This window comes from Schistocerca nitens, chromosome 3 (assembly GCF_023898315.1).
Source record: "Schistocerca nitens isolate TAMUIC-IGC-003100 chromosome 3, iqSchNite1.1, whole genome shotgun sequence".
Classification (NCBI taxonomy): Eukaryota; Metazoa; Arthropoda; class Insecta; order Orthoptera; family Acrididae; genus Schistocerca; species Schistocerca nitens.
Genome location: NC_064616.1, coordinates 921,219,436 through 921,236,549, shown reverse-complemented (window position 1 = coordinate 921,236,549; position 17,114 = coordinate 921,219,436). Strand labels below are relative to the sequence as shown.

Below are 17,114 nucleotides of genomic sequence, written 5' to 3'. Positions count from 1 at the left end.
GAAAAGACGTTGAAATTAAAACCACATAATGGGAACAGTCAACAGGGAAATGAGTACCAGAATGGAAATTATAATGATCATAAAAGAAATAATTATCACTGTAATAATCATTTTCAAAGGGGAAATGGGAATTTTCACAATGGAAACTAAAACTTTGAATGAACATTTGAGGGACAGGAGCCTCATGACATGCTATACCAGAATACGAGGTTGGAAAATTAGAGATCGCCACATCTCAGGCCCAGGGATGGTGAAATAAACCAATGCTGAAATAAACCAATGCTGAAAATGACACATTACTTTAAAAATTCTGTGGGCGTCAAAAACTTAGCAAAGAAGCCACAAATGTTTGTGATGGAGGTTATAACAAGTAAAAATGAAATGAGGAATAATTTGAAGCAGAACAACTGTAAAGAGGGTGCAAGAAAGGTTGTAAAATGTGATGAGAAATTTGATAATGCGGATATGGGTCTCAAAAATTTATGTTCTGAAAGGGAAGTAAATGATGGAATCAATGTTTGGTGGAAAATTCTGTGATCAGAAGAGAGGCTGAGGTACATTTGAATTTGGTGGAGGTGGAATTTATGACAAATTCTGATGAGGCATTAGCCTGTAGCAACAATTACAGTAATGTAGCCAAAAGGAATGTAGATGATCTCGTATTGTGGGAAGTAGGTGAAGCTATCTGTGAAGGCAGCAAAGCTGTAGTCTTGTCAGCTGGAGATGATTTTGTGGTCTGTTGATGAAAGTATGAGAATTTATCTGTGGAGGCAGCGTAGGAATAGTCTCATCAGCTGATGATGAATTTTATTATGTATCTGCAGATGTGGGTGATTTATTGTTAAAGGGAGGTAAAGGTGGTGTTTTAGGTGCTGAAGTTGCAAAGGTTGGAGCTACTGATTTAAATATCTTGGAGGAAGAAATTTTTGCATTTATTTCTATTGATGGAAGTGAACTGATGGCTGTTGATGAAAGCATGAATTATGAGTGGATGTGGATTTGAAAGTAAAGTATTAGATGGTAGATCAGAATCCAAAGTGTTGAAAGAATCTGACAGAGAAGAAAATGTAGAGGAGAAAGAGTTAGATCCATGTTTGGTGGGATTCATGTGTAATGTGAATTATAATGTGGAATGATATAGTAGAGGTGAATCCTACAATGTATCAGCAGATATAATTGATGTTTTAAGAACAGAAGCTTATGAATTATCGATGAATGTTAATGGAGTTAACTGAGATAAAGTTTGTAGTGTTTCTCTGGAAGTAAATGAGGATTTGTTTAAGAGAGATGAAGTTTTAAGTTGTGTGGTTAATTGTGAGAATGTTGCAGCTACTGATATCATTAATTTGGAGGAAGGGGGCAGTGTATTTGATTCTGAAGATAACAATGAGATCAGTAAAATCTACAAATGGAAAATGAAACTGATGGTTGTCCTGAAATTATAATATGAACCATGAAGATAGAAGAAAAAGGAAGGGACATTAAAAATGGTCTTTTGAGGGAACAGTGTTGAGAGAGGGGTCAAATTGAAAATATGTAGCCTAAAAGTGAAGTGACCAATGTCAATGATGTAAGGAAATGTGCATATTTCAAAACTAAAAATGGCATTCCAGAGGTTGTCACAAATTTCTGCCTCTAAACATAAGAGTCCATTGGTGAACGAGGAATGAGAGCTCAATCTGAGCAATTCAAAAAACACAAAAAAGTGAGACTCAAAAGATACTCATACTGGTGGGATAAATGTAAATGGGAATGGTGGCAGACTTGCACCTTTTGGATGAAGAACTTGAAAAAATATTGTGTGCAGATTAGGGTATTTTCGTGTGTAATTATAAGAATTTTGGGAACTACTTCTGTTTTGTGTAAGGGGTGTTTTGGTGCATTTAAGATGTAAGTGATAAAGTATGGAGGTAAAGAGTGAGGTAACACTGGCCCCGAAACTCTTGGTGGGCCGAGGTCAGCAGACAGTAATTAGTTATGAAAAAAAAAAAAAAAAGCTCCGTCTTTAGGCCACAAGTGGCCCTTCCGGGACCGTCCGGCCGCCGTGTCATCTTCCGAGGAGGATGCGGATAAGGAGGGGCGTGTGGTCAGCACACCGCACTCCCGACCGTTAGGACGGTATTCTTTGACCGAAGCCGCTACCAATCGGTCGAGTAGCTCCTCAATTGGCATCACGAGGCTGAGTGCACCCCGAAAAATGGCAACAGCACATGGCGGCAGGATGGTGACCCATCCAAGCGCCGGCCACGCCCGACAGCGCTTAACTTCGGTGATCTCACGGGAACCGGTGTAGCCACTGCGGCAAGGCCGTTGCCTAATTAGTTATGAAAGAAAGGAATAAATTGTACTATATTTAAGATTTGGGGAGAAATTTCAAGGGATTATTTAAATGTGTTACTTGCAGTATTTTGTATGGGCATTTCATGTCATATGTTAGTTTATTAATAATTATTATTCACACATAATTTGGTGTGTGGACATCATCAGACCTTATTAAAATTTTAATTGCTTCTGGAAGTATAAGCTAAGTTTGTGGGGTATATTATGTAGGTTAATTAAATAATGCATGTAAAATTACTGGGATAAAGTCTGGAAATAAATTGTATTTTAGAGCAAATAAGAGTGAATATTTGCTGAAGATATGATCCAGTTATGCACTGAGTTAAAAATGAAAGTTGAATGGGCAGTTCGTACACAAGGTAGTACTAGTTTTAAAGTTTCAAATTAAATGTTCTAAAATAATAGTAAAATGATAAACTATTAGTTGATTTACCATGTTGAACAAGTTTCACAGCACGGAAGGCATGTTTTTTTATTGGGAACATGGACAGAGTGTTTGAAATATTGAGCTGAATCCAGTGTTTTACCTATGCTATAAATCAGTTTTTTCCTTGCTATCCTGTTTGTAAATGTATCAGTTCCACTAGAGAGGGCATTCAGTGCCTGATCTTTGGGGATTCGGGAAGTCATGTAATTATTGGTACCTAAGCCACAATTGTATTTCGACAGCTATCATCCTCCAACACTGATGGTGACTGCAAATTGGCGCATGTTTCAGTGCAGTACTTGGGCAAGGGGTCTTGAATTTCTGTAGAGGCAGCTGGACTGCAAACATTCACAATCTAAACTTCGATGCCAGAATATGGATTGTGTGCTGTGTCTGTTAAGATGAAGTGCTACAATGTGGTAAAAGCATCAAAATTCTATCAGATGGGTGCAAAAGCCATAAAAACTTTTGAAAATATCAAGCTGACTTGAAAGTTACATAAAAGTTACATGTTTATTTGGGCATTTAATTAATATGCCACAATTTTTGCTAGATTTAGTAAATGTATGCTGATAAGATGTTATGACATATATTAGGAGGTACATGCTGTTTCATACAGCACCACAAAGGTACTTACTTATTCTGTTGTTCTTACATGCAAGTAGGGTAGCCTATTTACTGTGTTATGTATGTATTTCTTATGTTATGTAAGTATGCAAAATTTGATGTGACTTCATGTGCCAAATTAGTGAGTTAATGTGCCACATTAAATGGAGATGTGAAACGTTATACATATTTAGGCGAGCTAATTGGTTGCCCAGTATTGGTACATGGTAAGACGAATTTGTTGTACAGCCAAACACTAGCAGACCAAGGTCTTGTAGCACACTGCAGTAGTTCCAGCTTCCAGCTAGGTGACCAGTATGAGTGACTCCTGGTACAAAGACCAACGGCATTGCCGGAAATTGGGGAATTCCCAGTATGGGGAATTTTGACAGCTGTTGCTAGCATGGCCTTTGTGCAAGAGACAATGCTCCAAGACATGGTGGAGTGTCAGACAATCTTAAAGATAGCTACGTTATGGCTGTCTGAAGTTAGACAATAAATCACAGTTAAATATTAAAGCAAATCTGAATACATCAGGAACATCAGATAAATGAGGCACATCCAATGACATAACAATATTCGAGTATCTTTAAAATAAAAAACTATATCTCAGATGATAGCATTCACTATAGCTACCATCCTGAATGCTACATTTCTGTATCTATCTTATTTATTGATTTATGACATCTTTTATATCTTGTTCATTATGCAAATTTTTGTCAGAACATTGTATTCTCCACATTTACACAGCAAATAGACACAGCATCAACACCTCATATTGTCATACTTGTATAGTTATTTAATGAACGGTTTGCTATTTTGCCAGTAACTTTATTTAAATGTTGATTGCAATAGCTTTAAAATACTGTGATAATTCAAAAGTGGTCAACTGCATTGTTAGCAGACATTAAAATTGAAAAGATAATCATAAGACTCTGCTGTCAAGAAGGTATATGTAACCAAATATTTATGATATTTCTTTATTTAAATATTGTTGCAATATATAAGTTTAGTCTGAGAAGTGGTCAACTTGAAGCAGTTCATGTCTGAAGAGCTTCATGGGGACAGCCTTTAGCCAATGGAGGAGCAGCCGGTAGACGAACACTATGGGAGTCATGTAGAAACTCGGACTTTCGAGGGAAGAGCTCAAGGGAGTGATTCTTGATACTTTGTGTCAAGTGCTGGACAAAGGCAGACCTGCCTATACTAACGCGCACTATTCAGTTCTATAGGTGACTGACTCTAGGTGGTGATTGGCCACTACAATACTCTAACTTCTAAAGGGACTCTAACTCACTAGAGATTTGAATGTGCTCTGCTTATATTACAGAACTGAGTACAGATAGAGTATGGTTTACTGTTGTTTGTATCACCTGTGTTAATTTGTGAATCATCATGTTGAACTATGAACTGTTTCGACCTGGTGAATATTTCATGTTTTGTTATCATGAAATGGACTTAGTTTTTGTGTATCTTTCACAATAATTTAGTTTGAGGATTTGGCTACCATTCTCATAAGGCTCTCAGTGTAATTTTACTGCATTGTAAAAGAGTAGTTTTCTCTGCATTATGCTTTATTATCGTAAAATCACTTCCCATTTATATGAGATGTCCTTACTTGAATAAATATTATTCACATAATTTTTTGTCATCTACATCAATTACAAACATTAGAATATAACCCTTGTTATTAAATTATTCATTTACCTTTTATTTTGTATTTCTGTGTATTTTATTAACTCACAATTCTAGTCAATGCATAGACTATTCGACTGCAGCATCACAGCTACAGGTTATTATCTGCAGGGAATTGTGGTGCATAAAAGAAGAGATACATGGCACTATCCTGTGACTATATCGAGATATTCTTTTTAAACAGAGCTGTGCATAGCCCAGATTCCTAAAGTATGAGCAACCACAGGTAAAGACACAACTAGTTTGCTTGTATGAGATGCTGCAGGAAGTTCACTGCACTAAGCAGAATGAGGATAATTTCACGGCAGTGTCCAAGCAGCCAAGTTCATCGTGGAGTGCACCCACCACTCACTGCTTTGCTGGATTTCATCTTTAACCAGTCCTCAAGCTCACCTCTTTGCTGGACTTTATCTGCAACTCCTACCAGTCACCATCAACCACAACCTCACAGACTTAGTCCATCTAGGAACGTTCCAGTGGAATGACAGTGACTGATTTTTAGTGTGAACCAAATAGTGAACGCAGATGTCCCAACGAAATGTGTCATTGTATTCTCGTCCCTAGACATAATACATGTACTATTGTTCCTTGCTACCTAGGCTCATCAACTGTAGCATGTTGTTCCCCTTACTCACGAACACTACAATAACAAGATTTTCTCAATGTACAACTAAGGACAAGACAGATCATATAACCATGAAAATTTGAAATGACATGATTTCTGATGTATCCCTGGCATGATAAATCGATTGTTGGACAGTGGGAAACATGTCTAATATAATTATTGCTGGTATAATGAATGATAAATATGCAATTTGTTAGTTATGTTCATTTGAATGTGCAAAACAAATGAAATGAATGATCGATAAGAATGAAGGCATCAGTTGCGGCACGCATTATAATTTTTTACAAGATACAACAAAGGATACTGTTTCCACATTTGTTTCATTAACAATTGCCAATAATGGCATTGATTCTTTGCATCACATGAATTTAGTTACATGACTGCCTTGGACTGTTACATTATTGGAAAGAATGATGTTTATATCAATAAGAACAGAACATAATTTAAACCACTTTCAGTAAGCAATCCTCTACAATAGATTGTTGAATAGTGTGAGGAAGAGTTAGCAGTAGCAGATTAGTTTATTTTATTATGTTTAAGAAGAATTTATCAGAACAATGTCACTGTCTCAGAAGCAAAGCATGGCATGAGCAGAGCCACTGACTCAGATGTTTTCTGTCAATGATGACAGGATTGGCCTGGCAGTTCTTATGCTGACTGAGACTCCCTTGGACCAGCCCCTTGTGTCATGCCAAGCTCTGTTTCTGCATAATAATGACAGTCCTTTGTAATGGTTGCATTTGTGTTTATCTCTGTGCTCATCTCTATGTGGTGTTCGAACATTCTACTTTCCCCTAGACAGATTCACATGTCAAGTTTTGCTTCCTCTTCCAGAGTTCAGCTCCCGGTTTTGCTATCAAGCCACCAGTGGCTCATATAGTTTACATTTGTGCTACCAATGATGGTTCGCAGCACTGTGATTCCATGTGTGGATATAAAAGTGGCAAAAAAATCATGTTTTTATACATGTGACACATTTATTTTTTTCATCATAGTTATTTTTGCACTGCTGGTAGGAGCAGTTGCATTTCCACGAGAAACAACAAAAGCTGCAGCAGGAGCAGATGCAGGAACTACTCAAACACAATGCAATATTGCTCCATACTCATGCTGTGCGGATAGCAGGCCAGGCACTGACAGAGGAGGTTGTTTCCCCACCACCATCTACCAGCTTCGGCAAGGTTACAAAAGGTGGGAGAATTACCTGCACTGGTTCTTGTTGCACTGTAATGTAAGGTGTATCATTGATCCTGTTAATAAGGCTGCTTTGTTATTGTACAGCAGTGTGGGGTTATACAAAATCATGCATAATTTGAAGCACTCTAGTGGAGCCTGAGAAACTTAACTTTGATAAACTTTGCCAGTTGCTCATGCAATATTTTTGTCATTAAACGCACGTGGTGGTGGCAAGGCCACAGTTTAATCAGCATAACAAATGCCTCAGGGCAGCTATATGTGGTGTGGGTCAGTGACCTGCAAGGTCTCTCATGCAAGTGTCGTTCTGAGTGTTCCCAGTGAGCTACTCCATAAGCAGACTCGCTAATCATTGATGTGATCATCTGGTTAAAACCTGAGATGGAGGTTGAAACTAGTGCATTGGCTTGTCTGAACTTCTTTAGCCAAAGTTTCTAAGACTGCGGAATCACATGAACGTAATGTCAGCAGCAATGGCCATACTTTCTGACAACTGGAAGATGGCGACATTAAATGTGTGTGGTCAACAGCCATGGAGTCCCATGGGGTGGGCCAGGCGGCCTTGGCTTCTACTGAGCCACCATATGTTGACGTTGTTGACAATTAGAGTGAAGTAACATCATGGCATTGCCTGTCTTCACCTGCATCGTCTGTAGTGGGTACATGTCAATCAAAATGTCATAATCCATGTTTGTGATGTTTCTCAGGTTCTCTGCGTCGCTCTCCTTCCACACTTGTTTCTATTCACTAGTCAACCAGCCAAATTGCTAATGCAGATGCACTATCCAGTGTTCAATCAACAGGAGACTATAGCTTTTGCTTTGGATGACACTTAGCAGCAGACATTGCTGGATTTTCCTGTGACGGTGTGGGAAATTGTGGCTGCCATGGCCGCCAACCAGCTTTTCTGGAAAATCAGCAGTCCAGACAGAATAGTGCAGGCATGCTCCTTCTCGAACAGCTTCAATGTGGTACAAATTTTTTGCTGCAAGATTGGGGGTTGTTGTGCTTGTCACAGGGGAGCAAGGCAGTTGAGGGGTTGTCCCTCTGGTGCTGCTTCCTTGCATATTCCAGATGCTGCATGCATCATACTGGTGTATGTCTCGCATGAGGGATTTGGTGCGTCATCACGTCTAGTGGTCAGTGATCAACTGTGATACTGAACACCTCATGTGGGCTTGCACATCATGTGCACAGAATATAGCTGTGCCTCTGTGTTAGTTTTCCCTTTGGCCAGGTCTGGGGCACCCATACTCAGTCATAGCTTATCGAATGCCATGGACATGGTGAACATTACCCATACCCCCTGGAACTTATTTCTCCCAGCTGCACCTCTGCAAATTGACAGGTAATCAATACTGTTTTTAACAAGTGATTGTGACTAATATTTCCACACCTCAAGATGGTCATTTCACTCTGCAAGAGAACAATGATCTACCAAAAGATGCAAATATTTTCAACATAAAACAATTAACAATATGGAGTGACCAGTTTAATCTCTCAAGCACCCTCTTAGATGGCATGTCCTCCCTGCATCCTTGTTATGCTGAGAGCAGCTTTACAAGAAGAAGAATATTAACTTCCTGTGGGTGTCATGATCACACAGCATCATGTGGTGTCGTATGTGTTTTATGGTTGCTGGGAGTAAACACTCTCTGTATAAATGTTACTTGTGCTTAACATCCATTTTGGCCATTTTACCAAGTTCAACATTTCATGATAAATTATTTGCCCTTAACTATTTTCTGTTGTCTTTACAATGTGTCTCATGTTCTACAAGTTCAACTCCTCTGCCTTATTAATTTTTGGAATATGGTCTTACTGGGACTTTTATTTCAGCTCAGAGAAACAGATCTGTGTTTTTATTGACACCTAGTGACATTTGTGACATGATCAAAGATCATCCCACATTTAGGCTAATAAACATAAATGGTAGTAGCTTCACATGGACTCAGGAAATTGCTCTGGAAATGACTTGGTCAATAATATTAAAGATAAACCCAGACCCTTTGCAAATGGCATATTATTTACTATTAGGTGAATTATTCAAATAAAACTGTACAAATGGCTCATCATATCTTGAAAAACTTATGCATACTACACAGACTAGTAACTTTGCTACTTATGTAGAAAAAACAAAGCTGTTAAGTTCACCTGATAGAAATGGAGCTGCTATTAACTAAAAAATTAATGAGCAATGGCTGAATCATTCAGAAAAACAGCCAAAAGTAGCACTGCACAGAATATGATACAGAACAGTCATGTAGACTCCTATATGGATAATGAAAGAAGAAAAACTTCAGTTTATTAATGGAAACTGGAGTTTATCCACAAAAGAGATTGATTGATTATGAGATATGCAAACTATCTACTGTGGAATACTGATCAAGTGTGTATGGGCAATAACAGGTAGAATCAACAGAGAATATGAAGTGTTTACAAAGAAGGGAAGTACAGATGGTCACAGGTCTAATTTTTAGGTAACAGAAATGATGAAATATTAACTGGGATATGTTTCTTGAAAGACCGCCAATCATTTTACGAAACATGTTATCACACTGTTCAAATTGGCAGTGATACTCTATTTATGGTGATTAGATTTTTTCACTTGACATGCATAGGTTCAAGTTTGTTGTCTACCTCACTAAATGAGTTTATACTTCGTCGCATCTAAATATGGCACCCAAGTAAACACAGTGATTGTCATGTACAAAAAAGCAGTGACACTAACTGATTTTCCAATTCAGAGATTTTGGTTTGAACAGACTCTTACTCAGCCAACAGAGATAAGATACTCAGACATCATATCCATTGTATATTGTGCAATGTGCAAGGGATGCAAGACTGCACAGATATGAAGATATGAAATTTTATGGCCTCAAAACCTTTCAGTTTGATTGCTCCCTCAATGCTGTCTTAAAAAAATAAACTAAATAAGTGATCAAGATTTCAGTCTCTTACATTCAATCATCAAAATTATATGAACATACACATTTTAGCGACACCTTGCAAGCAGTGGACAGGCAACTGAGAGCATGATTTAGGTATCATTATAAGAATTAAAGCAGCAACTAACCACATGTAAAGTGTGGTATTACCAGTGCCTACACCAAGTTGCTTGTAACCACAAGTAAAGTGTAGTATCATTGATCCCTACACCATGGCACCTGCTATGGCCAGCAGCTTCTGGCTCATGTGCTGGGCAGCGCAGGTGAGGCCACTGTACATAGCTGCCTCCACGGTATTGTAGTAACATCCAGCTGGCATGCCCTCATAAAATAGCTGCAACTAACTACAACTCCATTGATGTTGTGGCATGCCACAGCAGACTCACCAACGATGGGCATATTCCTATGCTACCAATGTATGCAGTACCACGCTCGGGCAGTCTTGTCCTGCATTATGCTACTGCTTTTACCAGGAAGCTGCAACACTTTGATCATTCTCAACTGGACTCTGACTTTGCTTGGAATAGGACTATTCTAGGGATTCTTCTATTCAGCACTGATTACCTGTGTCATCCATGGATATTACTAATCACCATCCCAGTGGCAGCAGTAGCCCAGTCATTAAAATTTTGGACAATTCTGTTTTCTGTCTTCATTTGTAGAAAAATCAACTGCATTGATTACTCATGTCTTCTGTTATCTGTTGTACCTCCATTCAAGGATACAACAAATTAGGGGTGACAGAGAGTAGTTCTTGTGTTGGTTTCCAATTCCTGACCATGGTGCCACATCCTCACTTTCCAGTACTGTGTCTGTACTGTTATGCTCCTCCCCCCCCCCCCCCTCCCCCCTCGACCAAGAAGCAGAAGCAGAAGGCATTTAGCTTTAAGTTTTAATGGAGCGGAGCTTCCCTTTTGTTTTCACCATGGCACCTGTCCAGCAACAGGAACCTGTGCTGTTACAAGAGCTTCTTAGGACTCAACTGTTGCAATTTGCTCAACTGATGGATAAGGTGACATGGCTGCTGGATAATTGACAGCTTCTGCAGTAAGCCCTGCTTCCATGCTTCTCCCAGGCTGATGACAACAGTAACAGCTTCACCATTCTGCAAGTTTGACGTGACTGCAGAGGAGTGGATCAAATACAAATTGCAGCTCTTTCAACCTTTGTGACTTTCAACATTTCAGGTGATGTTCAAAATTCATACTTCTTTTCTTGGGTTAGTGCAGATATCTTGCACATCTGCATTAAGCTTTTCCCCCTTATTCATCCTGAATAAGTTCCTTACCCAGGTGTTGGCCAGCACTGCACAGTATAAGTTCTGTTGAACAAAGCACCAACCTACCTAGTCCTATCATCAGTGGCTCACCAAGTTACAGGGCAGCACTTCCACCTGAAAATTTGTTTTTTCCTGGGGTAAGTTGTATATGGACACCATGTTGCAGGACATTATTGTTCAAAATGTTACCAATTCCTGACTTTGTGTGAAAGTCCTCAAACTATTGGACCCCTTGCTTGAGGATGTCATTTGGATAACTGAGGCACAGGAATTGTTTGACACCACAGAGCTGGAAATATTGCCAGTTGTGGTGGCCACACTTGACACCTGTCAGTCTTCTCCACATGGGGTCTATGGTTCTGGCGGGCACTGTAAACAAGCTATGGAATGCCTGCAGCAGTCGCGTAATGGCAGAAAATGCAATCCTGCTTCAGTGTACAACTCCCATCATATGGGCTCTTATGATTTCCACCAAACTAAATGTCTGTTTTGAAAAAGACTGGGCACGTCCAGGATGGTTGCTCAAAGCAATTATGGGGCCTGTCTGTTAACACAGTTACACATGGTTCTAACACAATGAATGTCCATCATGCTGATGTTCATGATGGTACTCTTCTTAACCATTTGGTTTCTGATGAGTCATTCCCAGTTCAAACCAACTACAGCATTTCCACAAAGCATGAATGATCCTGGGCTGTCCAGTCACCATGAGCATCTTGTACAAGATTCAATGAAATTTTTCATTCTACTGTGTATTCAGAACCAAAATGGCCAATTCCAGCTGGATATTGGGGCTTCTATCACATTGATCAATAGGTGCACATTTGAAAAGCTCAGTTCCCCACAGTTTGAATCTCCAACACAAGCTCTCACCATGTACAATGGAGATTGTATTGCAATCCTTTGCATGTGTTTTCTACAGACGCAGTACACATCTACAATTATGGCAATTCCAGTTGTAGTGCTTCACTCTTATTGCAGTCCTAACATCTTCAGCTTCCAAATCTTGGATAATGTGGCAATGATCAACTCCCATGGGCCCCACAACATAATCACAAAGCTCTGTGACAGATACTTCAGTTTTTTGAGGACTCTTTTGGTAGGTCCAAAGACTTTTCTGCCCACATTACCTTGAAAAATACTGCCCAACCGTGATTTGTCAAAGCATAAGATGTCCCCTACATCACTCAGAAGGAAGTTGCAGCAGAGTTGAGAGATATGCAAACCAGGGGGTTTTCACGGCCATCTGACAGTCTGTTGTGGATTTGTACCTTCTCCCTCACACCAAACAGTTATGGACATATTACAAGGGGGGGGGGGGGGGTGTTCTTCTGGAAGGTCAGTCTCAAGGAACCAATCTGCACTTCCCACTGGATAACATGATGAAGTCCTTCCTTATCATAAACACTCACATTTGGCTGTTCCAATATCTTTGGCAGTGCTTCTGTTCTGGCCATCTTCCATTGGTTCCTAGAGCAACTGACATTGAAGGTCCCTTCCTGTTCTAATTATCTCGGCGACATCTTCATCTCTGGCAGTACTCCAGAGGAGCACCTCCTGAACCTGGCAGTTGTATGAGTTTATTTATCTTACAGCTCGAAACATGTATTTAACATGCATGGGCAAAGCCTCTTCCAAACCCTCATCGTTGCAGGACTCTGATGCAACCAGAAGAAATGCAAAATTTATTTTACCAAAATCGAACGCCTCAGTCAAGTCATCGATTTACATGGTGTTCCCTCTTCTGCCAAATACTTGGAGACTATTCGGAAGCTCCCTTCTCAAAACATTCTCACCGAATGCCAGGCTGTCCTCAGCAAGATCTCATATTATCTGCATTTCATCCCTAATGCTACTCATATTGCAGCACCTTTACATGCTCATAGATGGAAAAATGTTCCCTTCATCTGGTTGCTTCAGCAAGAAACAACTTTCTAGACATTAAAAATATCTTGCTTAGCAACAGATGCCTGATCCACTTGGATCCTGCAAAACCTGTTATCCTTGTGGTGGGTGCCTCCTCCTATGGCATTAGGGTGGTGCCATCCCACAAAGGTGGCACCACAGACCACCCAATTTCTCTCACACTGAAACTGATTAACAATTCTTAGAGAACTAATGTCAACTAGAGACCTTTCCAGTCATCTATGGCATTTCCAAGTTTCATCAGTAGGGAAATTTTTTCTGCTAACAGATCACAAGTCTCTCACCAGTTTATTCTGGTTTATTCCAGCCACTCAAACTCCTGCCTGTCCAGATGGAGCATAAACTCCAACATTGGGTACTTACTCTGGCCAAATATAAGTATGAAATTCACTATCACCCCATGGCATACCATGCCAATGTGGATACTTTATCTCATCTTCCTGTCAGATCAGATGTGGAATTTGATTCTTCTGAGGATGCTTGCTTTCACATTGACCACATTGACAAGCCACAGTACTTACCTCTCTAACTGACAACCAATGAATCCCACAACCATGCAGCAGGATGGTACCCTCCACCTCTTTTGCCAGTTTATTCAGTCAGGCTGGCCTGAGGATAGGAAGTGGTTTCAAAATGAATTTTTTCAGTGTTGGCTTTTCCAGTGGGACACTTTTCTGGTCCAAAATTGAATTGTGCTCTTAAATGCACCAAGTGAATAGACCCATGAGCTGATCCCAGCATCACTGCTGCAGCAGGTGTTACTTACTTTGTAAAGGACACTGGGGCATTATCTGTATGAAGCAATTGGCAAGGTGACATTGCACATGGCTGGGGATGGACAAAACCATTGAACACATGATCATGCATTGCAATCAATGTGCTGAGAATCTGCCTAATCCTTACCAACAGTTTTGACTGACCCCCACTGCTTGCCCTCTGGTGGTGAATTCACATCGACTACATGGTATTGTAGCAACACCTGGCCAGTGTGTGCTCATGATATAGCTGCAAGTCAGGACAGCTCCAGCCACATTTGGGAGCTTGCAATGGCTTATCATAGTGCATGCTGTTTCCTAAATTACTTTTGTGGTCCCTATGCATTCCACAAAGTTGACCAGCATGATTCAAGCCCTAGCAACAATATTCTACCAAAAAGGATTACCAGCTACTATTGTGGCTGATAATGGTCCGAAATTGACTGCACCAGCATTAGTGTCTTTCTGTAAGGCCAACGGCATCACCCACATGAGATCAAAACCCATCTCACCACAATCTAACAGTGAGGCAGAACAATTTGTGTGTACCTTCAAGGTGCAGCTGTTGAAATTATGGCTGTTCCACACCAAGAAAAATGCTCTGCCCCTGTTCTTCTCAGCATATTGTATGACACCTCAAATGTATGATGCCTCAGAGAGATAAGTCACTGACTGAATTTCTGCATGGCAGTACTCACTGGACTATGCTACATCTTCTTCATCCTCCTCGGTCCCCAGGTGCTCCTCTATCTCCTTGAAAATTCCAGGCCAATGCCAAGGTGTATTTCAGGATCTTTAACAGTGGCCATTTGTGGGAAACTGGCATTATAATCAAACTCATTAGCAGAACAATCTATGTTATTCAGGGTGGGTTGGGACACCATCATAACAGACACGAGAGTCAGCTGCACACTCACACAATTCATTATCCTACTGCAGTCCTTTCTGTTCCAGAGAATGTTCAGGCAGACAGTTTCTCACCTGGCAATTATCCATAGTGGGTTTTGTACCAGCTGCCCGGTGGTACTAGCAGGGTTTCCGCATCACTGTTGCTGCAACTGCAGGCATCAGAGCCTCAGTCACCTCAGCCACAAGTGCTGCCCCTCCGCTGCAACAGCCCCAATCGCCACAGCCCCTGGCATTGCAGTCTCTGCCACCACAGTCTGTGTCACTGCCACGTCTGGGTCACCACCACGGACATTGCTCCTCCCGTTTTCCCAGCCGTTGCCACTGTCCTCTTCGCCATTGTCTGCTGAGACACCCACGGACTGGATTCACCTGTGCCATAGTGGGGATTGCTCACACGAGGACAGGCAGGAGGCACATATTCCCTCTGCTATATCTTCCGGTTTTTCTGGAGACCCGTGCAACGAATGCTGGAATGCAGGTCAGCCGTGTCTAGATCCAGCTTCCGGTCTGACATCACCACCCTACCTCTGGCCCGGACCTCCCCACCGTCACTGTGGCCCGTCACAGTAACCGTCGTGGTGAGGCATTTTTTGGGGGGAAGAGGGTGGTATCATCAATGCCTACAGCAAGGTGCATGCTGCAATGCAGCTGCTTTCTCACACATCACACAGTCTATGCCCAGCAGTTCCCGGTTCACGCACAGCATACAGGTGCCTCCACGGTATTGTAGCAACACCTGGCCAGTGTGTGCTCACAATATAGCTGCACGTCGGGACAGCTCCAGCCACATTGATCCGTGCCACTGCGGGCTCACTATCAGAGGGCATATTCCTTCACTGCCAGGGCTTCATAAGTGCATGCACCACCACACTTGGGCAGTCTCGACTTGGGGATAATGCTATGCCGCAACACTCGGATCACCCTGAACTGGACTTCAACTCTGTCTGGAGCTAGACTATTCTGAGATGTCTTCTACTAAGCACTCTGATCACCAGTGTCGCCTATGAACTTTGCTCATCGCCGCACCAGTGGCATGCTAGCCCAGTCATTAAGGTTTTGCATAATTCTGTTTTCTGTCTTCAATTGTAAAGGAATAAACTGTGTCGATTTCTCGCACCTTCTGTAAGGTGTTGTACCTCCGTTCACTGGTACAACATAAAGTACACAAACTTTATTCGAAAGTCACAATAATTGATTCTGTACTTAAAAATCCATCTTCGTGTGGCTGCTTTAGGCATTTTGTCAAGATTTATTTTACAGTGATTTAGTTGTGTGTTGTCTTAATGTGCACTTTTTTTTTTGCATCTTAAATTGAGAAACCAAGTGAAAATACACTTGATTTCTCAGTTTCAAATGCAAAATATTTTGCTGGTGTTAAGGTACCACATGATTAAATGGCCACAAACACTAGGTATTAACATAAAAACATCTATATTGGAAATTAGATTTTTTCTTTTTTTTAATCTTGAAACCTTGAAGCTTTTTACACCGATTTACTGTTTTTAATATATAATACTTATAATATTACACTGATATTTTCTCAGTTTGTTTGTTTTTGACATGATAAACTCATGATTACAGTATACTTTGCACATTTTAAAGTTTTTATACTCTCACCATCTGCAACCCTGTCACATGGTCAGAAGTTTCAAAGGAGTATCTGATTTTATAAGTACTGGTAACCTACTGCTAAAGGCTTAAAGAGTAAGAGACATCTTTAAAACTTTAACCACTTACACTGAAAAGACATCAAACTAATTATTACATATTACACTGAGAACTGTATCTGAAGGGATACAGGAATGATGCAGTTTATGGCCACAAAAAGAAAAATTAATTTCATCAGATACTTTCTGTTAAAGTAGAAATGAAGATATTCCTTTTGAAAAGTTGTCAATTGATGTGAAAATCAATACTTACATTCTCCTGGATGATGACTTTGAAACCATATCTCCAAATCCACCTGGCATACCAATCACAGACAGAATAACTTTAAGATTTTTGTTACGAATTTTGAGACCAACAAGAGACTTAATGACCTGAAAAAAAAAATTAACATAATATAACAGAAGAGTTTGACTATATTAATTACACATTATGTATGTGGGGGAGGGGGGGGGGGGAAGGCAAATGTTTAACTTACAATATACACCAATTAGCCAGAGGATTATGTCCGTCTGCTTAACAGTGTGTTGGTTCATCTCTGAAATGCAATGCAGCAACAGTTCTGTTAGTATGGATTTAACAAGTTATTGGTAAATTTCCTGAGGTATGTGGCACCTGATGTCTACACACAAGTCACACAATTCCTGTAAATTATGGGCCAATCGCTTCTTTTGGGTGCAGAGCTGGCAACCAGTAGTGTCCCAAATGTGTTCCATCAGGGTCATATCATGCGAATTTGATGGCC

At 40.4% G+C, this 17,114-nt stretch overlaps 1 protein-coding gene across 6 annotated transcripts in view; it reads right to left on the bottom strand.

Annotated features, from left to right (window-relative positions):
* LOC126248989 (acidic mammalian chitinase) overlaps positions 1 to 17,114 on the bottom strand; it is a 190,364-nt gene that overhangs the window by 109,699 nt on the left and 63,551 nt on the right. For all 6 annotated transcript variants that reach the window (XM_049950555.1, XM_049950554.1, XM_049950556.1 and 3 more), the window contains one exon: positions 16,625 to 16,743. In XM_049950555.1, the coding sequence (XP_049806512.1) occupies positions 16,625 to 16,743 (119 nt within the window). The remainder of the gene's footprint in view (positions 1 to 16,624; positions 16,744 to 17,114) is intronic.